The sequence below is a fragment of the Macaca thibetana genome, chromosome 18 (genome assembly GCF_024542745.1).
Source record: "Macaca thibetana thibetana isolate TM-01 chromosome 18, ASM2454274v1, whole genome shotgun sequence".
NCBI classification, from domain to species: domain Eukaryota; kingdom Metazoa; phylum Chordata; class Mammalia; order Primates; family Cercopithecidae; genus Macaca; species Macaca thibetana.
Genome location: NC_065595.1, coordinates 65,646,573 through 65,670,794, shown reverse-complemented (window position 1 = coordinate 65,670,794; position 24,222 = coordinate 65,646,573). Strand labels below are relative to the sequence as shown.

Sequence of the window (24,222 nt, the reverse complement as noted above, 5' to 3'; positions counted from 1 at the left end):
GCAGTCTTGAGTCCAGGTCAGTCTGCAGGCAGCATTCCTTCTTCCTCGGAGGACCTGTTTTTTCTCTTAATGCCTTCAACTGATTAAATGAGACCCACCCGCATTACAGGGTGATCTGATTTGTTCGAAGCCTGCTGATGTGAATGTTAATCATATCTAAAAATATACCTTCACAGCAACATCTAGACACTTAGAAGGTATAATGTTCACTATGCCTGTAGTCACCGTGCCTGTTCTGTTTCCTTAGGACAGCTTTATGTATTCCTGCAAATTTAAAAGTTAGCAGAATGACCAGAAGACCTCCATGGTGACTATTTTTGGGGATGGTGGGCCATTACAGCATTCTCATCTGTGACCCTTCATTGGCTCTTAGCATTTATTTGGATGTGGATTTTGGGGTCTTCATGTGGTTTGTGGTTATACATTTACACATTGCAGTTGCTGAAGTGACATCGTGTAATACATTTTCTTTTTGTTCAGTTCCAGGTTAGGTGTGGTTTGATGAACTCCAGACATTAAATGAGACATCTCAAGGAATGATCTGGTTTGAGGTTGGTTTCAAGGTGTTCAGAATAGGTCTATGTCAAACTCTGGAGCCATTCCCTCAGGACTAGCCTCACTGGGCAATAGGGTGATTAACACTGGGCCAGGGGCCAGTTCCCTGAGTCCAGATTGGTTGCTTTTCTTAGATCAGTTCCAGGAGAGTTTAGAGCTCTACATGTATAAGGGAAGAACTTGCTATTTAAGAGGTGTCTTGGACCAGATTTGAGCCGGCCTGCATCTGTCTTGGCTTAGGTGAAGATGCCATTGTTAGTGTTCTGCTGTGTCGTGTCCTCTGAGGAATGAGAGTATGAGACTCAGGATTTGATGTGTTCAGAGTTATTCTGGGTACTTTTCCACATGTGGTCCCTGGACCAGCAGCATCAGCATCACCTGGAGGTTTGTTGGAAATGCAGATTCCTTGGCCCCAGTCCAGATCTTCTGAATCAGCTACTGTAGAGGTGGGGCCCAGCAATCTGTGTTTTAACAATCCAGGTGATTCTGATGCCCACTCATGTTTGAGAACCATTGTCCTAGGGAAGTGGCCAGATGCATCTTACCTGCTAGTCATGTTACAGTTAATCAGTATTTTTCTTAAATTTTTTTGTTTTACACTTGAGACCACCTTCCCCCATCCACACATATTTTATATTAATTGTCAGTATCATTTCTCTTTAAGCTGCTGAGATTGTTACCACCCTATCTTAGTACTCTACAATCTGAGTATTTAACCTTTTGCCTCTTCTGCATTAACAAAAATCCCAATTTCCTCTTAAAGACCAACTCAGTTTCTAACTTAATCCTGATGTGTTTACTGTTATTTCTACCCCACACTGGGATTTTCCCCTTATTGGACTCCAGCAGTGCTTAACACTGAGATACGCTTTCAGTGTAGGGCTTGTATAGTTAGATTTTCAAAAATATCTGTTAAATGATGTTCCTGGTGCTTAATGACATCTCCATGCAAATAAATTTTTTCAAATAATATTTTAAAGAGCCGTATTCTTAGTTTACCTTTTGGGATGTTTGGGACATATTATTTTAAAGCATGTTCACATATCATTGAAAAGATGCACATTTAGTCCACGTTGCACTGTCAGTTTGGGGCTCATTGCCAGTGACAATGTTCATTTTCATTAGTCAAATTTAACAGTTTAATATAGTAGGCTGTATTCACACCTGGGGCTGCATTCACTGTGGAAAGAAGGGTTGAGTCATGCTTGAATTTTGCTAGACTCCTTGAAATATTGGTAACATCCTTTATTTTGTGTGTTACCCTTCTGGTTTACAAGCGACATTTCTAGTCAACTAAATAATATCCCATTGGCAGATCATGCACATAAAACATCAAGCAAATGTACAGTTGGGTGTTTCCGAACATTTTCTTCTGAGATAGTAATTTCATACCTTGGATATCTAATAATTTTAGATGATAATATTAATATCTGTCAATGAATATTTCTAGACTAATTTTCTATGTATTTCTAGATAGAATTTAAAAAAATATTTTCTAATGCTTTTCAGAACATAGGCATATGTTCAAACAGTACAGACAGGCAGTTAAGTGAGAATTAAATTATCTACCGTATCCCCTCACACATACACTAAACCCCTAAATATTTTCCTAACCATGTGACCACTATGTACAGTTTCTTGTATGTCTACATAGGAAAAAAAAAACAGCTAAAAATTCCAAACCTTTTCTGCACCTATACACATACATACACACATCCCAAATGCACTCACATTCTGCTTGTTGTTTTGCATCTTGCTTTTTTTGCACTTAATTATGAATGTTTTGGAGATACAGGTTTTATTATTTTCAGTGCTGCATAGTATTTCATTTTTATGAATGTGCCATAATTTATTTTAACAGTGCCCTACTGTGAACATGTAGATTATTTTAATTTTTGTGGTTATATACCATGTTATATCCAATGTTCTTATTCATATATCCTTTTTATATGTGAATGCTTTTGCAGTTCATTCATAAGTACTATCATAGCAGTGAAATTATTGTACCAAAGGGTATGCTTGTTTAAAATTTTGATAAACCACTCCATATCATCCTCCAAAGAGATCACCCTAGTTTATCCTCTCCCTAACACATCTGAGAGAGTGCCTCTTTTCCTTGGAATTTATTACATGTTTTACATCTTTATTTCTACCATATGGATAAACCTCTGTTTATGATCTGGTCCCTGTAGTGCTGCTGCAGACTTGAAGAGGGTTTTTCTCTGTCCTTTTAGACTCCTTGACGTATTTTGTATTTTCACAACTTCTAACACAAAGATAAGTGTCATTTTTGGTGCCCTTTGCTAGCTTTTTCTGCTCACCAGCTTGCTTTAGAATTGACTAGCAAAGTGTAGGCATATGGTGATTGGGGAAATGAAGTATTTTTTTTTTCAGGGTTATTTCATTGATGTCTAGTGTGTATGTGAGTGTTCTAGGCACAAAACCCCAAAATAATAATACAGGCTGTGAAATTTCAAATTTGCTACATAAAAATGCAAGTTTCACAGATGAAAAAGGAAATTTTGTTTGAATGTATAAGAATGAAATATATGATCTCTGTGTATATAAAATATTTGATACTGAAAAAATGTTAATCCCATTCTGTCTCTCCCTGTGAACCTCTTAACATCAATAGATCTTTATCTAAATAGTGAGTGATGAACTTTGAGAGATAGAAATATGAGACATTTTTCATTCTCTAAAGGATCTTAGAGTATTGCTGAATAAAGGAAAACTAACTTATGTAGAGTAATGGAGAACAACTAAGTACATGTGTAGCACATTAGTGCTCTAAGGTATGGTCACCCTTCAGAGAAAGGTAGAGTCATTGAGAGCTTGAGTCTGACCTTGAAGGATGAAGAGTATCTAAGATATTTATCTTGAATGCATTGTTATTCTGTTGTAACAAACAGCTTTTAAATCCAACCTGGTAAATCCAATCTGAGAGAATACAACTTTTTTTTTTTTTTTTTTTTGAGATGGAGTCTTGCTCTGTCACCAGGTTGGAGTGCAGTGGCACAATCTTGGCTCACTGCAACCTCCGTCTCACAGTTCAAGCAATTTTCCTGCCTCAGCTTCACGAGTAGCTGCGACTACAGGTGTGCACCACCATGCCCAGCTAATTTTTTTTTGTATTTTTAATAGAGATGGAGTTTCACCATGTTGGCCAGCATGGTCTTGATCTCTTGACCTCGTGATCTGCCCGCCTCGACCTCCCAAAGTTCCAGGATTATAGGTGGGAGCCACTGCGCCTGGCCATATAACTTTTTAATATATTAACATCTAGATGCTCTGTAACCTTGAGAGGTAATAAAGTTGAGGGATCAGAGCGGAGTTATCTGGGCCCCTTAAGGAGGCAGCATGAGCAAAGATATGGGGTTGGAAGAGAAGGTGACGTCTGTGATATATGGCAGGACCTTAATGACTTACCTGATTGGAGCAGATGTTACTATTGGCAGTGTTAGTAGATGAGCATTGGGTGGGGTTGGGGCATGGGTCAGGAGATTCAGGTTTTATTTTTTGCTGTGCTGCTCATTAACTGTGTGGCCAAAGACAAGTCACTTCACCGGGCTGGGCTCAGCTTCTTTGTCTGTAGAACCAGTCTTAGATCGCAAGATCTTTACGGGTCTTTCCATTTCAGTAAGGATAAAATTTGGTGTGCAATTAGATTGCAGGGTGACTGGGGTAGATCTGGCTGGTCACACTTAGTGAGGCTTGATGGCCGAGCGGAGGAAGTTGTACTTGCAGTGGTGGCCACTGGCCTTTAAAGAATGACATCAGGGGTCATGGTTGACCTCAACTTTTGCAGAGGGTAATGCAATCTTTCCGTAACATCCTTAAATAGATACTGAAAAAATGTTTGGGGTGAGTTTATTTTGGTTTCTGTTTTTAAGTAATAGTTAACTCTTTACATTTTGTTGCCTCATAGAAGACTGATGTCAGTTTACAACAGCCAGTAAAATTCACTTACAGATGGTAAAAACCATGAGAAGGTGGTGTTTATAAGGCTATGTTAGATTTTTCACTTTTTGTTTTTGTATGTGTCTTAGCAAACACTTTAGAGAGATTTCATTTGGAGACTGTAGTTATATTATCAAGTATTTGAACAAAATGGAAGCATTTCATTCTCCCTGAGTGTGTCTGAATTCCAGTAGAGCAATGGAGAAAAGTCCCACAAATTTCTGTACTTTTATCCAAAAGGCGAATTCTATGTATCTTCAGTTTATATCCCACATTGGATTAGAGCAAAAAAGAAGTTGAAAAGTGGACTTGAACCAGCAGTTGAAATTCAAATAGCCATTTGTCACTGGGGTATTAAATAGGATTTCACTGTTTTCTACAGTTCATGAAACCAATGTGTATCACCCTCTGGGCCACAGATAGCAGGTTCTTATGGAACAAGAACAGCAGGGTTCTCAAAAATCCTTGAGTGTTCAGGAGTCTTTGGTCTGACAGCAAAGGAGAGCAAAGGGGCCTTATCTGGCAGTTCCAAGGTGATGAATGGAAATTGCCAAACCCAAGTCAGCAGCTGAAAATCCTTCGTTTTGTTCCCTTGATTGGAATTCATAGACAGAGAAATGTAGACACTAATTAATTAGGAAACGTCACTGTGCCTTGTAGTAAAAGCATATGATGCATCCAGTGCCTGCAGGAGGGAACAGAACATTAAGCCTTTTTGGTTATTTTCCCACTTCATAATCCTCTCTTCCAAAATGATGGATTTTAAACTGATGAATGGAAATGTACCATAGCAAAGACTTACTTTATGTTCCTTAAACCATTATCTCCCTTTTTTGCAGAACACTATTTTTTTCTGGAACTTTATTTTCAGTTTTCAGAATTAAAGTTTGAAACCTTAGAAATCGCAGTAATGGTTTCATTTTTCGCAATTTGTATTGATTTCCTTTAGTGGTCTGTCTGCAAGGATAAGATAAAGTGCTAATTTTTTTCTTTTGTTTTTTAAAATTAATTCTCTGTTCATTAATAGCAGTGTAGATTTATTACCTTTATGAAATAATTAATTAGCTAGACAGAAGCAAAGAATGTTAAAGCTAGCAGGAACTTTGGAGAACATTTAGTCCAATTTCTTTATTTTAACAGGAGAGAAAAATCAAGTCTAGAGAATGTAGGTCATTTGTTCAAAGTTAAATAGCTTTTAGTGGTGGGTTGAGATTTGACCTTAGGTTACCTAGCCCTAAAATCAGCATTTTCCCTGCTCTATCATATGATACTAAATACTTTTCCATGTGCAAAATTGTTTAAACTTAGGTCCCTCTGTTATAGATATATATGTTTATTCTGATATACACAATATAATCTTTCATGTATACATGTGCATGTTTACCTGTCTATAACCTTGATCCAACTAAAGAACATACAGACATTGGAAGCTTGGGCAATTTAAATCCAAAGTAAGAGGTAATGTTTTTGTGCGGAATATTTTTTTCTTTCTAGGCAGAATTTCAGTAGCAAATAAAGAAGTGTGAACCAAACACTCACTGAGTGACAGATAGCATATTATATATTTCTTTTTATTTTTGAATGATACAGTGATTATAAAAATGCTTCAGTAGCTGTAGTGTGAACATAATCAACTGTCGAATGCTGTTTATTTTTACTGTTTTAGGTTTTGCAGTAGAAGAGAGTCTCTTTGTTTTGAATTACATATGTAAATTTCCTGTGTATTGAGTGAATGAACAGGGGTGGAACTGGGGTAAAGTGCTACCATGGGAAGTTAGACCCAAGGCAGCAGTTCATCATCTCACTTGCAGCAGAACAGGGTAGATATGATTGCATGACTGTTCCACTCCCACTGCATGCCCTGCTAAAAGGTGGTAGCCTTGCCACTCACAGTGAGGGCCGTATGCTTTTGGCAGTAGCATCTGCTGGGAGCTTGTTGGAATCTGTAATCTAAGGCCCTACCCTAGAGCCACTGAATCAAGGTCTGCATTTTAGTAAGGTTCCAGATGATTCCAATGCATGTTAAAGTGTGAGAAACACTGGCTTATAGTACATTTTAGCAGAATGTTATTTTGTTAATTGCACAAAGATATCTGTGATAACTTTGGATGTGAAATCTACCAGGCAGAAAAATTCTCTTTTTGAACCTTTCATTCTTGCCTTCATTCATCAAATATTTATTGACCTAGACTAGGTACCAGGCTATGTTTTGGGGATGAAAGACAATTAAGACACTGATACGATTTGTTACTATACAAATTGTCTTTTATACCTTAAAGCCATAGACTTAAAAAAGGAACCAAAAAAAGGTAGAAAAATGAAATTAATAGTATTTATTTCATCAGTTAAAAACTAGTTTGCTGTCATTAAAATATTAGTATACCTGATTCGTTTTTGAAAACCTGGTTTAGAGCTTTGTGATACCATTATGTGCAGTCTGTATTTCTTTTTTTTCTTTTTTTTTCGAGACAGAGTTTTGCTCATGTTGCCCAGGCTGGAGTGCAATGGCGTGATCTCAGCTCACTGCAACCTCCGCCTTCCGGGTTCAAGCGATTCTCCTGTCTCAGCCTCCTGAGTAGCTGGGATTACAGGTGCCCACCACTACGCCCGGCTAACTTTTGGTATTTGTAGTAGAGACAAGGTTTCAGTATGTTGGCCAGGCTAGTCTCGAACTACTGACCTCAGGTGATCCTCCCGCCTCAGCCTTCCAAATGTGCAGTCTATTTTTTTTAGATTTGGTTTTTATGGTTGTCAAAGCTAGGGTGACCAAGCCTCCTCACTTGCCTACAACTAAGGAGTTTCCCCAGATGTGGGGCTTTTCAAAGTGCTATGAACAGGTCTGCCCCATTCTGACTGGGACTGACAGCCACACTAGCCATAACTTAAAGAAATCTATCCCCAAACTGTACAGGAATAAATTGAAGAAATATTTGTTAGTCAGACTTACTAAATCATAGTACTCATTTTTCAGCAAAAGTTTTTGTGTAAATCAGCTGCTAAATTTTCACATTCTCTGATGATAATTAATTGTTCTTGGAAAGTAATGAAAACTATTCCATATTGGCCAGGCGTGGTGGTGCACGCCTGTAATCCCAGCACTTTGGAAGGCCGAAGTGGGCAGATCACTTGAGGTCAGGAGTTCGAGACCAGCCTGGGCAACATGGTGAAACCCCATCTCTAGTAAAAATACAAAAATTAGCCGAGTGTGGTGGTGTGCACCTGTAATCCCAGCTGGAGGCTGAGGCAGGAGAATCACTTGAACCTGGGAGGCGGAGGTTGTAGTGAGCCGAGATTGTGCCATTGCACTATAGCCTGGGCAACAGAGCGAGACTTCATCTCAAAAACAAAAAACAAACCCAAAAAACTGTTGCATATTTATGTTTCCAAAAGTAAGTTCAAAGCCTGCTTGAAACCCTTCATTTAAAATATTTTAAAACTGGGAAATTCTGTTCCCGATTTTTAAGTACATAATTATTACAAGTTTTTTTGTTTGTTTGTTTGTTTTTGAGACAGAGTCTTACTCTGCCACTCAGACTGGAGTGCAGTGGCACGATCTTGGCTCACTGGAACCTTCACCTCCTAGATTCAAGCGATTCTTCTGCCTCAGCCTCCCGAGTAGCTGGGATTACAGGCGCATGCCTGCACGTTCAGCTTATTTTTTCTTTTTTGTATTTTTAGTAGAGACAGAGTTTCACCATGTTAGGCAGGTTAGTTTCGAACTTCTTACCTTGTGACCTGCCTGCCTTGACCTCCCAAAGTGTTGGGATTACAGGTGTGAACCACCATGGCTGGCCACGGATTTTTAATAGGTGGAATATATTTTGATGGCCACAAAATGATGTAAATAAGACACATATCTGGATACCCACTTTCAAAGTGCTGTTTGTTATATCTTTCATAAAAGAAGCCACTTTCCTCGTCTTTGTTGAATGGTAAGTGTTCCTTTGAGAGTTGCAGTTAGAGCATGCCTTGCTTGTGCCATGGGGAGAGGCCGCACCATCTTGCTTGCTGCGTCTGCTTGTATTGTTCATCATACACAATTTATGGTTTCTTTTCAGGAATCTTTGAAGTCACTTGTCCATTCTATGAAGGTCAGTTTGGTTAAAATTAAAGCATTTTAACTGAGTACTTACAAACTGTAGTAGACCCAGATAGGCTGAAAGCAAAAGTAGGATGGAGGGTTTGGCTTCAGCGTGAACCAAGCCTCTTCCGTCAGCCACTCCTGTGTGACTGTGAGGCCCAGGGATCCACTCAGAGAAGGTACCTGTGTCAACCTCAACATTAACTGTTATCGAAGCTTCCTGTCTCTTATATTTTAGCCAGAAACAATACTTTTAATGAATTCCTTCCACGTCCAAATGGATCATGTGTGCCTCTCCTGGGCACCCACCGGAAGGCTCTGAGTACTGTGTGTATCGTCCCCCTCAGTGACAAGGATCTTCATAACTTTCCTTCCTGCAAAAATGAACATTAGTTTTCAGTGTTTCCAAAAATTATCCAGAAATACCACCTAAACCCCATTTTCTGTATTCTAGGAGCAAACTGAAGAAGAAAAGAAGCCCAAGGATGGCACAATCCCTTTGAGTCACGGTAATTATCACCAGTATTTACAGTGTTAGTTCACGGTGAACAACTTTTAAGTGAATTTTTATTAGATTGCTTAGTTGTTTTAGGTTTACTAATTTAAATATGTAATAATAGTTTCTATCATTTATTCAGGGTATTGCATACTCCTGCAGACTTTATCAGGGTCATCTAAGATTTTCAAATATATGCTTCAAAAACGTCTGAAGCTCTTGTTATCTCATTTATTTGCCTTTTAAAAAGGCTTTAAATAAAACAACGTATTTGTAAATTTTCTCTGTGAAGAAGAAAATAAAGAGATGCTATTTAGTTTTTTAATAATCCTTTGTGTGAGCTTTTCCCAGACTGATGTGATCTTCTAATGATTGCATTGTATTAAAGTCATGTTTTAGAGGAGATTGTGCATTTGCTCTAAAGTGAATACTCCTCATTATGGTTATTAATACATCAATAGGTTTTAGATAATAGCCTTTTCATATTCAACTAATTCTCTGATGCTTTAAATTTAAGCCAACAGATGAAGATGCGATTTTCTGGGAATATATGTTCCACATATTTTGTGATTATTGCTATACAAGCAGACAGCTGTTACTAAATTTTCTATCAAATGTAGTAGAATGTCCAACAACATTGTGCTATTGTCTATGGAAAGGAAGCATATAAATATCATAATGCTCCTCTAATTAACTTTTAAAGTACCTTAACATTTTGTTGAGTAAGCTTTTGTGTCTGTTTTTAAATAATGGAAACACCTAAAAATACCTTGAAAAAAATGACAAATAAGAATTGAGATTTTAAAAGACCATTTTATATGGCTTAGTCTTGGGATGCAATATTGAGAATTTGTGATTTTTTCTCCCTAGATGATTTTAAAAATAAAAGCTATTTTTAAATTATAAACGAATGGGTGGTGCTTTCAATTTATTTTCTTCTCTTGCTGCATCCCCAGGCCTGTCATGTTCTTTGCTGAAAAATCAAAACAGAATGCAGTAGTTTGATAATTATATAACTTGATGTCCAGTTCCATCAAAATGTACTTCAGTTATGTAACACTGGGATTTTAGAAATAAGTTTGGACTGTACCTGGCCCTAACAGCAGGGTGTTGTTAAAACAATTTTTTTCTTCTCAGAGAGAGGTTGTGATTTATGATGTTGCTGTATCTCGCCTGCAGCTAATATTTTCACACTAATGTAAATTGTTTTAGGTTGTTTTATTCTGTGGTCGAAACATTTACTCTAGAAAAAGAAAAGCAGACTGAGGCCAACAATGTAAAACTATTCAGTCCCTCAAACTAACAGTCTTTCCTGATTTAGTATTTACAGTTTTATTACATCCAGGTATATATTTATCTCAAATAGCTTTTCAGTTTCATTTACTTTTTCTTGTTTTTAACAGGTCTGGGAGGGTCCAGTTGGAAGCTTTTCAGTTTTAACAGAAAGTAACTTTTTGCTGTGTTTTTTCATTGTTGGACTTGTTTTATAGTTAATAGTCCATTGTCAAAAGTTCGCACTGTGGCTGACTCCTCTTCAAATTTGATATTGTATTGTTCCTTTTTTCCCCAGCTGTAGAACATAATAAATGTTTAGAAAAAGGTTGAGATTTGGCATGTGTATGTAGATGCTGTGAACTGCTAGTTGTAATGAGAATTGGATGATTTGAGGGCTTTTTGAGGTAATTTATATTTTTATCATTTTTAGTGGGACAAAGGAACTGATTTCCAAATTGTCTATTGTCCTAGCATTATAATGGGGATTTTTCTCCATGAAAGTAGTTTAATCTTTTATTGAGGTTGCTTATAAAACAAAATAGATTTAGTCTCTTACCTCATGTCTTAGAAATAGTAACAAAAGAAAATACTAAACAAAAACCCCACAGAACTGTATATGTACACATAATATATTTATATGTGAACAGAAAATTGTGTTGAAAAATAGGTCAGGCATGGTGGCTCATGCCCATAATCCTAGCACTTTGGGAGACCACGGCAGGTGGATCTCTTGAGCTCAGGAGTTCAGGACCAGCCTTGGCAACATAGTGAAACCCCATCTCTACCACAAATGCAAAAAAATTAACCGGGTCTGGTGGTGTGCGCTTGTAGTCCCAGCTACTTGTGGGGCTGAGGCAGGAGGATAGCTTGAACCCAGGAGGTCGAGGCTGCAGTGAGCCAAGATCCTGTCACTGCACTCAAGCCTGGGGCACAAAGTGAGATCCTGTATAAAAAAAAAAAAATTATATTGCAAAATAAACCTTAATTCTTAGTAGTGATTTTATAACAAGCATGTGTTTCTTTGGAAATCATTTTTAAAACATTTTATTGAGTGCCCAGTCTGTGCGACTGATACTGAAGCCTGTGTTACAGCTGATGAAGCTTTAAGAGGCCATTTGACTTTTGTGAGGTAAACTTAACTAGTTAGTGGTGGATGCAGAATTTGAACCCACATCTAGCAAGTTCTGAAGCCTGTGCTCATTTTGCTTTATGTTCTTTCTACATTAACATTCTTCTTTCTATGTAGCTGTTAATGCAAAGGCAGAGAAAACTAGAATCTTGATTAGAAATGGGACGGGAAAAAAATAACTGCTAATAATCAAAGTATTAATAGTGTCTACTACATCCCTCTGTGTTCTTGGGGACTGGCTGAACTAGATTTTACCTGACATAGTCATGCTGAGATTAAGTTTTTGATTCTTTTGGAAACTCTCTGACATAAACTGTTCATAGTAATTCTAAAATCTTAACTAAGATAGCTCTAAGAGAAGGCTTGTTTCAGTATTACTTGTTAATGATTGTGTGTGATTAAATTTTAGAATTAGTATTGCCAATCACAGTGTAATCCCAGACCTATATGCCTTTACATTTGAATAGCTAAAATAAAAACAACTGATTTATTCAGTTGAACAAGTGATCTGGCTTCTCTCCTTCTAAATGTGTAAGTGCTCTTTTTAACTAACACAGTATTAATATTTATTTGGTTGAGTGTTGGGGCAATGAGGTGTTATTTTATTTTATTTTATTTTATTTATTTATTTTTTGAGATGGAGTTTCACTCTTGTTGCTGAGGCTGGAGTGCAATGGCACAATTTCGGCTCACTGCAACCTCTACCTCCCAGGTTCAAGCGATTCTCCTGCCTCAGCCTCCAGAGTAGCTGGGATTACAGGTGCCCGCCACCACACCCAGCTAATTTTTTGTATTTGTAGTAGAGATGGGTTTCACCATATTGGCCAGGCTGGTCTCGAACCCCTGACCTCAGGTGATCCACCTGCCTTGGCCAGGCAAAGTGTTGGGATTACAGGCGTGAGCCACCGTGCCTGACCCTGGCAGTGAGGATTTTATAAACATAAAAGGAATATAAGAAATTGTAAAAGAAAATTAAATGTATGCATATCTAAATTAAACTCTGTACATTAAAGAACCTCATAATAAACAAGATTAAAAGGGAAACAACAAATTAGCAAATATTATCCACAACTATAGCTAATAAAAGGTCAATAATAGATAGAGGAATTAGAAAAAAAAAAATGAGATATACAAGATCTCAGTCCAAAAACAGGCAAAGGGCATAAACAGGTAATTCAGATAAGAAGAAACCAAAGTGGCTAAAAATGAATATATTAAAAATAGTCTCATTAAAAAGCAAAAGCAAAGAAACATAAATTTAAAAGTAGTGACGATATTTCTTAACTTACCCAATGAATGACATTTTTAAAAACTGCTCATACTCTTTGCTGGTGGGATGGGGAGACTGAGTCTCGGCATACTGCTACTGAGAGTAGACACTGGTTCTGTGGTTTGGAGGACATACCGGTAGTGTTTATCCAAAGTGCTGAGGAAACATTTCCTTCAAGTCCACTTTTTGACATTTGGAGGACATACCGGTAGTGTTTATCCAAAGTGCTGAGTACACATTTCCTTCAAGTCCACTTTTTGACATTTCTCCTAATGATATCAGCATGTGCATTCCATTTATGCATGTGATAGTCATTGTGGTACTATTTGTAAATAATGAAAAGTTGGAAATATTGATAATTCAGATGTCCAACAGCTTAGGAATAGGTACAACATTGTGTGTAGACAAGTATGTAGTCACTTAAATGCCTTGAAAAAATTTAAATTACATGAGGAGAAAAGCTTATAACAAAATATTAGGGGAAGAAACCCCCAGGGGATTGGTCTAAATGATGGCTAAATAGAATTCACTTATCTGTAGAGTGAGAAAAGATGTTAACGATTATTATCTCTAAATTGTTAGATAAAAAGTATATTTTCCAATTATTATATTACAATTAGTATTTAATCATGTTATAATCAGACAAATATTATTAAAAAATAAATTCAGCAATTCCTGAACTAAAAACTTTAATTTGTAGAATAGGGAGTATTGTTGGAATATCTGTTCTTAGATTTTTCTAAGTAAACTTTAATTTTTGGAAAAATTTTAGAAAAGTTGCAAATATAGTGCAGAAATGGTCCTGCGGACCTTCACCCAGTTTCTCCTAAGATTAACATCTTAGATGACCATGCAACATTTGTCAGAACTAAGTAACATTGGTACATCACTATTCACTAAACTAGAGACTTCATTCAGATATCACCAGTTTTTCTACTAATGTCCTTTTTCTGTTCCAAGACAGTCCAGAACATCACTTTGTATTTAGCATTGCATGTAGGTTTCTTCTACTGTATATTCTTGTTTTGTTCTCTCATGCCCAGAAGTCGCCAGTAGCATCTAAGTTTCTTAAGAGCTACAGTATTTCCTCATCTGCCATCAACTCACCATGTCCTCACCATCTGTGTCCACAATCATCATTGCACTGAAACTATTCTTGTGTACCTTACCAGCGCCTCATAGTCACTAATACTGTGTTAATTAATGGAACCAAGGACCTCCCAGATCAATGGAAGCCTTCATGCTCTTATTTTTCTTCTACTTGAAGATGGACTTAGACATTAAAACTGAACTCACCTTGGTTCCCCAGTGTTCAGTCTGCTTCTCCTATAATCCCTCATCCTGTAGCACCATCATCAACCTGTAGTCAAACTAGAGTCGTGGAGATATCCTTACTCCTCCCTCCCATTTACCGCTGACTCCAACCCAAATGCCTTTTCTCAACTCGTCCTTCTTGACATCTTCTATCAATTAATGTCTCCCCACCTTTGATTAGTTCCTGGTCACTTTTCAGTCTTTCTGTATCCTCTCCTCCTCAAATAAGATTTATCTGAAATTCTGTTACTGGATCATAACCCCCCTTCCCTAGAATGTTGCTGGAGACCCCTCACCACCTGGCACTTGTCACCTGCCACCAGGACCCCTGTCTGCTTCACGGCAGCTGTACAGAACATGCAGTTGAGAACTTACTGTCTGAAGAAGTGCTTTCTCTGCCTGGGGGGTCTTTCTTCTGGCTGACTTCTTCAAAACCTCACTATCTTCTTAACTTTTCTTATTTTGTATTTTTCTCCCTATTTTATTTTTTCTCAGCATATTCTAGGGCAATTTGGTTTTTTAAAAAAATTCAGTTACATAATATACCAATTCTCCTCCCTAAGTTAGATGTCTTTTAAAAAGGCATAGAATCATGTCCAGTCAGACCAATAAAATCTATCATTTACTACACTGAAGTCATAATTTACTAAAGCTCTAGAGTATTAATTAGCTAAAAGGCCTGAAGAAGCAGGGCTTCTAAAAGTGCTTAACTTATTATCAGGGAGTAGTTTTGGTGCTGGGGGATATGGCTTATTAAATGATTCTACAAGCTTCAAAGATGATTCCTTGAATATTATTCCAGAGTCTTTTGTTGCAGAAGCTAGTTTACTTCCTGGGTGTAATGACAGAAGCACTTTCTTGCAAAGTAATTATATGTCAGTGGATCTAATGTCAGTATTTTCTAAACTTTGTGCAGGATCTGTCCATTCCCACTGAGGTAATTCCTTACCTAAGAATGGGTATCAATAATAAAAAGGGGAAAACCAAATCACTTTTACTTTATTCAATTCCTATTAATACAGATGCCGTTTACTATCATTAAGTAAACAGTTAAATATTTAGGCTGAACTGTGCATGAGAACTCTGCCCCCATGATCCAGTCGCCTCCAACCAGGCCCCACCTTCAGCAATGGAGATTACAGTTGTACATGAGATTTTGTGGGGACACAGATCCAACCCATATCAGCTACTTTGAACCTAAAGAATTATATTTCCACTGAGCCATGACACTCAGTGGAGGATTAACAGGGGACTTCTTTCTAAGTAAAGAACTTTTTGCAGGGGCACTTCAATAATTGAAGCCTCCACATGCATTTTAATGAAAACACTACTTTCTAACAAGTAGTTTTCAGTATGTATTTTCAAATAATTTCTTTGCTCTTGATTCTGGTTTATAAATGAGCTAAGCTTTCAACTTTTCTGATTTAAGGCCTGCCCCCCCTCCCCATGGGATTCTGTCCCTTTTGGTTGAATTTGTGCTGGGAATAAAGATGCTTATAAAGGGAAGGAACATGTTCACTTTCTTCCTGGAGTCAATCAATAATGGCATCAAGGAATCAAACTGTGTAAAGCACAAAGATAGGACAAGTGCTTGTATTCATAAAGGCTATATATATACACACACACACACGCATATATATACATATATATACACACACGTATATATATGTACATGTACACATATGTGTATATATATATAGATATTTTCTTGAGACAGAGTTTCACTCTTGTTGCTCAGGCTGGAGTGCAGTGGCACGATCCTGGCTCACTGCAACTTCCGCCTCCTGGGTTCAAGCAATTCTCCTGTCTCAGCCTCCCAAGTAGTTGGGATTACAGGTGTCCACCACCATGCCCAGATAATTTTTGTATTTTTAGTAGAAATGGGGTTTCACTGTGTTATCTAGGCTGGTAACAAACTCCTGACCTCGTGATCTGTCCATAATGGCCTCCCAAAATGCTGGGATTACAAGTGTGAACCACCGCGCCTGGCCTCATAAAGGCTGTTTTATGAAGACAGTTTTTACATGCCAGGAGGAACTCTTTAATAGATGAAAGCAAACACCGTATTAAAAATGTTGCCTTATTAAATAACTTCCTGTGACGCCTTCAGATGATGAACGTCTTCATGCCATCCTACAGAGGAACCCCCTCTGAAGACAATACGAAGTCTCCTGCATCTGTGATGAGAGGTCCCTGGTGGATAATAAGAGCGCTGAACTCTGGAAAAGGGACTGCGTACTCTGTTTTTTTGATTGATTGAGCAAAAAGACAGTGTCACAGAGCAGCACTTAGTTCTAGTGGAGACGTCTGTGAAGGCTTCAAGCCCTGTAGGCAGTGCACTTATGCAGGGAGGGCCTGGGGGTGGCCAGACACCATCTCCTGCTGAGTAAACTCCCCATCTTCCTTCCTGTGGGTTTTGCTCATTCTCTTCCTAAAGCCAGAGGTTTCTGTTTCATTTTGAGTTTGAATCAAAGGATTCCTTTTCATTACCGTGCTTGATTTTTCAAAGCATATTTGACTTTTGCTCAGCATAATTACCTTTTGCTGCTGCAATTGAAGCTGCCACTTTGGGGCATTTTAAATGTTCGCTCAGACCTAAACTTTTCATGTGAAATATTTGGACCACAAACTCATTTGCTGACATGCTTATTTTAAATGACTGCATCATCTCCCTGGGCTCCCTCTCTTAGCGCCACAGACTACTCTTGTTCTCCTTTTTTAATTGATATTTTATAAACATTGGAAACTTTTTATATCAAACTTATTAAAAAAAGGCTGCAAGTACAGGACAAAGATTTTTTTTTTATTCCTGAATGAGAGAGTAAGTTGTCAATCTGATACCTCATCACCCCCAATACATGATTATGTATTTCCTACAGATAAGAACATGCCCTGCTCAACCACACTACAGCCAACCTTTCCAAGCAGGAACTTAGCATTGACACATTACTGCCATCCAAGCTTCAGGCCTCATTTCAAGTTTCACCAAGTACTCCAGTAACATCCTTTATAGTAAAGGGATCAGCTCAGAATCATATGTCACATTAAGTTGTTGTGTATCTCCAGCCTCCTCAATCTGGAATGGTTCCTCAGCCTTTCCTGAACTTTCATGACCTGGACACTCTTGAAGATTACAGGCCAATTATTTGGTAAAATGTCTCTCAGTTTGGATGTGCCTGTTCCTGCCTCATGATGAAATTCAGGTTATGTATCTTGGGGGAAATATCACCGGAGTGATGCTTCTCCCACCACTGCTTCATAGTAGATGACACATGATTTCGGTATGTTCCATTTATGAGGATAACTTTGGTTTCTTGATTAAGGTAGTGTCTTCCAGGTTTTTCCACTATAAAGTCACAATTTTTCCTTTGGAATTAGTAAGTGTTTTATAGGGTGGTAATTCAAAACTAAAAATATCATTTTTTAAACAAATGTCTTTTTATTTATTTCTTTATGGATTCGTGGCTTCTTCTTTTATTCAGTGGATTTTAATCCCTTTTTTTTCATTATTTTGATGCTAAAGTTGTCCCCAGTTTGGCCAGTGAATCCCCTTCAAGCTGGTTTTGGTGTCCTTTTGATTGTTTCTATTATTCTTTGAGCACTTCTGTGTTTTCTGACACTAGATGTTTTAGGCTTATCTTGAACTCTCCTTGCCCCAGACACTGAATCAGTCATTTCTCTAAAGAGCTGTGGCTCTTTTTATGTGGCCAAGGCTAGGTGTGTTCATTGCTATGAGGATGTTATTGCTCCTAGGCCCTCTCAGTGGACAGAGCTAAGGAAAGTCTGTTTGTATATTTATGAACAGATGTCTATATGTTGAAGTTGAGTAAACTATAGAGATGAATTTCTATATTTAAAATGTTTTATTCGGGAAGCAAGAATTAGAGTTTGGGGTACACACACAGACTGGCTGGTCTTCGTTAGGTCTGAAGAACAAAGAGAAGGTTGGAGGTTTCGTAAGAAGGAGAAATGTTAGGTATTGTTTTAAAAGAACGTTTCCTGGCTCTAGTAAAGTTATGGGGGAACTGGCAAGCCCTGATTGATGAGTGATGTCAGAGGGTAAAACTAGCCTTAGAGTCGGAGGACGTGGTTTCAGTAGCCATTAAATAAAACTGGTTTCCGGTTACAGTAGGTGGCTTCAGCAGCCAGGCTTCCAGAGATTAATATGCTTGGAGCAATGGTGTGTGCCCTGAGGACCTTGCCCTCCTGGCTTCTTGACTCTGTCTCAGTTGGTTATGACAAGAACGATCCATTTTATGTGACCAACTTTCACATTTCCCCCTTTTGATCAAAATCTGTTTCTGAAAGTATTGGTGACAAACTATTTTGAAGTTAGGTTAACTGTCCCTTGATTCTAGGACCTGTCCTAGTTGTCTCTGTCCTACAATGGGGGGAAGGTATGGGGGTCTATATCAGGGATCTGGGCCATATCTGACTAATAAAGAGGCCAGAAGGAAAAATTTTCTGAGATTTGTTTGGAATCCAGCATCAAATTACTGCTTGTCAGTTTCATAGGCATCAGCAGTCATCTGCAGGTGTTGAGCTAGCATTATTCTATTAGGAGAGTCGACTTTACAAATATTAGACAGGAAATGAGAATAATGTGTAGAACTCATAATGCAAAAAATAATTAGCAACAATGTAATAAATCTAGTTTGAATAATGATTCAAAACCTCATACCTAATTCTTAAAGTAATCAACTAAAGTAACTAAAAGACCATGGGAGAAACTTGGTGAAACCTATTGTAGCCATTGAGTAGCATTTTATGACTGTCTTGAATTTATTTTTTTATTTTTAATTGATGCATACTACATGTACGTAGTTTATAGTACATATGATAATAGATTGATATAATTTGTAAAAATCAAAATTAGTTTGCTGGAGATATCCATCACTTTAAATATGTCTTCATGCTTAGAAATATTTGAATTAGGCCGGGCGCGGTGGCTCACGCCTGTAATCCCAGCACTTTGGGAGGCCGAGGCGGGCGGATCACAAGGTCAGGAGATCGAGACCACGGTGAAACCCCATTTCTACTAAAAATACAAAAAATTAGCCGGGCGCGGTGGCGGGCGCCTGTAGTCCCAGCTACTCAGGAGGCTGAGGCAGGAGAATGGCGTGAACCCGGAAGGCGGAGCTTGCAGTGAGCCGAGATTGCGCCACTGCACTCCAGCCTGGGCGACAGAGCGAGACTCTGTCTCAAAAAAAAAAAAAAAAAAAAGAAATATTTGAATTACTCTCTTCTAGCTATGTTAGTGGTGTTGAATTGCTTGAGCTCCTTACATATTTGTCAGATGGATAGTTTGCAAATGTTTCCTCCCATTCTGTAGGTTGTCCCTTCACTTTGTTGATGGTTTCTTTTGCTGTACAGAAAGTTTTTAGCTTGGTATAATTCCATTTGTCCATTTGTGATTTGGTTGTTTGTGCTTTTGAGGTCTTACAAAGAAAATCTTTGCTTAGACTAATGTTCTGGAGCATTTCTTCAAAGTTTTCTTCTAGTAGCTTCATAGTTTCAGGTCTTAGATTTTCATCTTTAATCCATTTTTATTTGATTTCTGTGTATGGTGAGAGATAGGGGTCCAGTTTCTTTCCTCTGCATATGGATATCCAGTTTCCCCGGCACCATTTATTGAAGTGAATGTCCTTTCCCCATTGTATGTTCTTGGTGCCTTTTGTTGAAGATAAGTTGGCTATAAGTGCATGGATTTATATCTGGGTTCTCTGTTGTGTTCCATCAGTCTGTGTGTCTGTTTCTATGCCAGTACCATGCTGATTTGGTAACCAAATAGTATATGTAATATACTATAATATAGTTATAGTAAATGTTGAAGTCAGTAGTGTGATGCTTCCAGCTTTGCTCTTTTTGCTCAGGATTGCTTTGGCTGTTCGGGGTCTTTTGTGGTTGACTGGGTTGAATTAAAGCAAACAATGATAACTCTGCTAAAGGGATCAGCAGTACAATTTGAATACACAGTTGTGTCAGGGATATTGTCAAGGTTGCCAAATAGATTAACTAAAAGGATATCTTAGGCTGGAGTTTGTCAAGTTACGTATAGCATTTACTAATTGTGAAATTTTAATTGCAGCATTATTTTGTTAAGTCAAAAAGGTAGAAAAAGGGGCGAGAGTCTCATGTGGTAGGGAGCCTTATACCCATATCTTGAGAAAAGCTGTCTACAATGTGAAAAATGTCAGTTTCTCATCCTGGTTTGCAATTTGAATGTCTCTAGTTACGGCTTTGGGCAGTTTGGTGAACTTTCTGTGTGGCCTATACATCAGGCACAAGACTTGTTCCTTAAAATTTATCTAGTTTAAGTTTATATAGGGCTTCAGAATACAGCAGTGCCTGTTTTAGTAATTTTATGTTAGAAAGTTGGATGGGATGAATCTAGAAGAATTTAGGATCTAGTCTAGAATCATAGGTAGATAACAAGAACTTGCAGCTGGCTGGGCGTGGTGGCTCACGCCTGTGATCCTAGTAGTTTGGGAAGCCGAGGCGGGTGGAACACCTGAGGTTAGGAGTTTGAGACAAGCCTGGCCAACATGATGAAACCCTGTCTCTACTAAAAACACAAAAATTAGCTGGGCATGGTGGCATATGCTGTAGTCCCAGCTACTTGGGAGGCTGAGGCAGGAGAATTGCTTGAACCTGGGAGTTGGAGGTTGCAATGAGCTGAGATGGTACCACTGCTCTCCAGCCTGGGTGATAGTGTGAGACTCTGTCTCAAAAAAAGAAAAAAAAAAAAAAAAAAAGAATTTTAGTTCACTTGTAAAATTAAAGTCATTCATGTAGTCATAGTGATAATCAAAAAGCTGTAAAAAGCAATACAGAGAATTAAATGGAAAACATCCTTAATTATTTTAAAGCTTAGTTTTTGTTTTTTTGTTTTGTTTTGTTTTCATGTAATCAAAAATCTAATAAAGGCAACACAGGAAATTATATTTCATAATTTCATATATAAACATAAACTCGTTTCTTAGGCAAGCTACCAAAAAGGTAAAGAAAAACCTTCTGTAGTCTGATTGTTCCTTTTTCTGGGCAGCTCATTTAGATAACCTGGAAGTAGGCTGGGCACGGCACCTCATGCCGGTAATCCAAGCACTTTGGGAGATCCAGGTGGTACGATCATTTGAGCCCAGGCGATCAGCCTGGGCAACCTAGTGGAACCTCGTCTCTACACCAAATAAACAAAATTAGCCTGGTGTGGTGGCACGTGTCTGTGGTCCCAGCCACTCAGGAGGCTGTGGCCAGAGGATTACTTGAGCTCAAGAGGCTGAAGCTGTGGGTTATGATCACACAATTGCACTCAAGCCTAGGCAACAGAACAAGTCCTTGTCTCAAACAAACAAAAACAAAACAAACAAACAAAAAGATAACCTCTAAGTGAAACCTGATGAAAGGTTACTTGATCAGACACAGAAGAAATGTGTCCAGTGTTATGGATGTAGCAACTCATGAGGACAGAATCAAGTTATACTGCATGAAAACATTGCTTTTCTAGGCCTTCAAGATAAACATTTAACTGTCAGGCCACAATAGCTGAGTTAGACTTGTACTGAAAAGTTACAGGATCTGGAAAAAAAAAGTTGAAGTAGAGAGTTATCACCTCAGTCCTTCTCAAGGAGAGGAAAAGCTGAAGGCAATGATGTATGACCTATGAATCACATGCGGTGAGATACAGCAAAGATTAACCTCTGAGATAGGAATCTGAGAAATTTCAAAAGGAAAACTTTACCTAAAGAAATCAAATTACCATTTTAAATGAAGAGGACAACATTTTAAACCTGAAACTAGGAAACTAAATGGATCTCATGAAGAAATGTGTTAGGAATAGGAACCGTGTGGTTTAGAAGATGGCCGTTAAACAGATTTTATAAAGAAAAATCAAAACCTCTTGTAATTTTTAAAACAGCAGATCAATACTTCAAAAAAACCTTGTTTTAAATATAGAGGGCTAGACTCTGGTCCTATATCAGTGCACCCCTCACACTAACATTTAATTTTTAGAAATTTTAGAAAAACGAGCAAATTTTTCCAATTTGTTTAAACCCAGTCATGCATAAAACGTCCTACCTAAGACCCATTCTTTATAAATCTTTTTTGACTTGTTTAGACTTTTATTATTTTCCCCAACCCTCAGTCTCAGTCCTACAATTTTTCTCTTTTTAAAAAAACTTTGGGACAACCATCATTTTATCTTAGGACAACAATTTACTACATAAGATTCTTTCTCATACAAATTTTTTTCTTTAAATTTATATTTTGATTATTAGACCTAAGTATATTTGGTCTTTTTATAAAATTTAAGGAGGCAAGAAGGGATTTATATTTATTCAACAATTTGTTTCATTTTTTATCTTATTTGGATATGACCCAGAAACTTAATGATTTATTATTTAACAATAATATAAATTTAGTATTTTAAATTATAGGAAAATTTCATTTGTAAACTGTATTCCATTTACAATTACCTAACATTTATTTTTAAAATTATGATACCTGGATTACTTATGACAAGTGAGATATTAGAGCTAGTTATTATTTCAAGTTTTTTTTTTTTAGATTAACCAATTTTATATCCTGTTAATACCAGGTATTTACCTAAGTAAAACCTTTAAGTTGAATACATGGGTATCTTAATGATAACTCAGAAGATAGCTGTTTTTATTAAATCAACAATATTAAATTGATCTTATTTATCAAAGAATTGCATAAATAAGATCATTTTTTTTAGGCTGAGTTCATAGGTTTGTGACCTTCAAACATTTAGCAGATGTTTACTGTCTGACCAGTAAGCTCAGGCAAAAATATATGTTGACAATTTTGAAGATATTTCTAATTTATCAAAGATTTACTTAAGTCATGTGAACTAAAACTAAACATTTGGGTTAATTAGCATATATTTTATATGGGCACTCATTTAAATCAACTGGAATAAAATTTCTTAAGGGATTTCTTGATGACTATGCCAGATTATATTGTGTTGACACAGCATACAACATAATACATGTACATATGCATAAACACATTGTAAACACATATACATACACATAAAGATTGTATAGCTTTTATTTTAGAATTTTAGTTATGAGATTATAAAACATGTACACTCACCAGTTTATAAAAGACAGTTGGATTCAGATTATTTTTCTGACAAAATGGGATAGGGTTAAACTTTAATATTTTGCTTTTATTTTGTTAAGACAGAGTCTCATTCTGTCACCTAGGCTGGAGTGCAGTGATGCAACCACAGCTCACTGTAGCCTTGACCTCCTGGGCTCAAGTGATCCTCCTGCCTCAGCCTCCCGAGTAGCTGGGACCACAGGCATGTAGCCACCATACCTGGCTAATTTCTAAGTTTTTGTAGAGACAGGGTCTCATTATGTTGCCCAGGGTAAGATTTCTTTAAATAGGTAATCTTATAAAGGCTGTGAACCAAATTTTGGATAAAGCAGTTTGAATCAGATACTAATATCCTGCATTAGAAAAAGGATAGTCAACAGTGAAATGTGACTGAATGATATGGGGAGGCCCACAAGCTAAGAGCCTACCAAGGTCTGCATAGTGTTTTCTTGGTCTTGATTCTTTGTCCTTGAAGACAAGAATGTTGCTATTCCTTTTAGTGTAGAGAGGGTGTTATTTACATAGGAGTTTCACCTTTTGCTTTTAAGAAACAGCACATGATTTTCTTCTCTATCTGCTGGCTTTTAAGTGTCTTGCTTGTATAGTATGCCAGAATAGCTGAGTTTTGGAAAAAGGGAGCTAAGTTGAGAGAAGGAGAAAGAGGAGAAATTTTAGGATTTTCAGAAGGGGAGGGAAAACACCAGAGAACAAAGAGTCAGCCTTAAGACAGTCTTTTGTAGTGAGGCAGTCTTTGAGGCTTTTTTTTTTTTTTTTTTTTTTTTTTTTTTTCTTTTCTGGAGCTTCGTGTATCAATTGAGCTATGAGTCTTATTTGGAGTGTATAATTTTATAGCTGTGGTCTTTTAGTTTAAAGAAAAGCAGCCTGTTTAAATGATCCCTATAATGTTTGAACATGCTATCAGCTGGAGTCCTAGGAAATAGCTTGGCATGCCTTTGAACTTTGAAAGCCCATTTATAACTAAATTTATCTAGGTGATTCAGTTTAATGCCGAATAC

The 24,222-nt window shown here is 37.4% G+C and overlaps 1 protein-coding gene across 10 annotated transcripts in view; it reads left to right on the top strand.

Moving 5' to 3' along the window:
* The window catches only part of L3MBTL4 (L3MBTL histone methyl-lysine binding protein 4), a 449,236-nt gene that overhangs the window by 101,891 nt on the left and 323,123 nt on the right, over nucleotides 1-24,222 (top strand). For 4 of the 10 annotated variants that reach the window (XM_050767472.1, XM_050767468.1, XM_050767469.1 and 1 more), the window contains one exon: nucleotides 9,051-9,105. In XM_050767472.1, the coding sequence (XP_050623429.1) occupies nucleotides 9,051-9,105 (55 nt within the window). Of the gene's footprint in view, nucleotides 1-480; nucleotides 3,791-4,054; nucleotides 8,607-9,050; nucleotides 9,106-24,222 lie in introns of those variants that run through there. The other 6 variants (XM_050767466.1, XM_050767474.1, XM_050767473.1 and 3 more) reach the window with 4 other exon arrangements.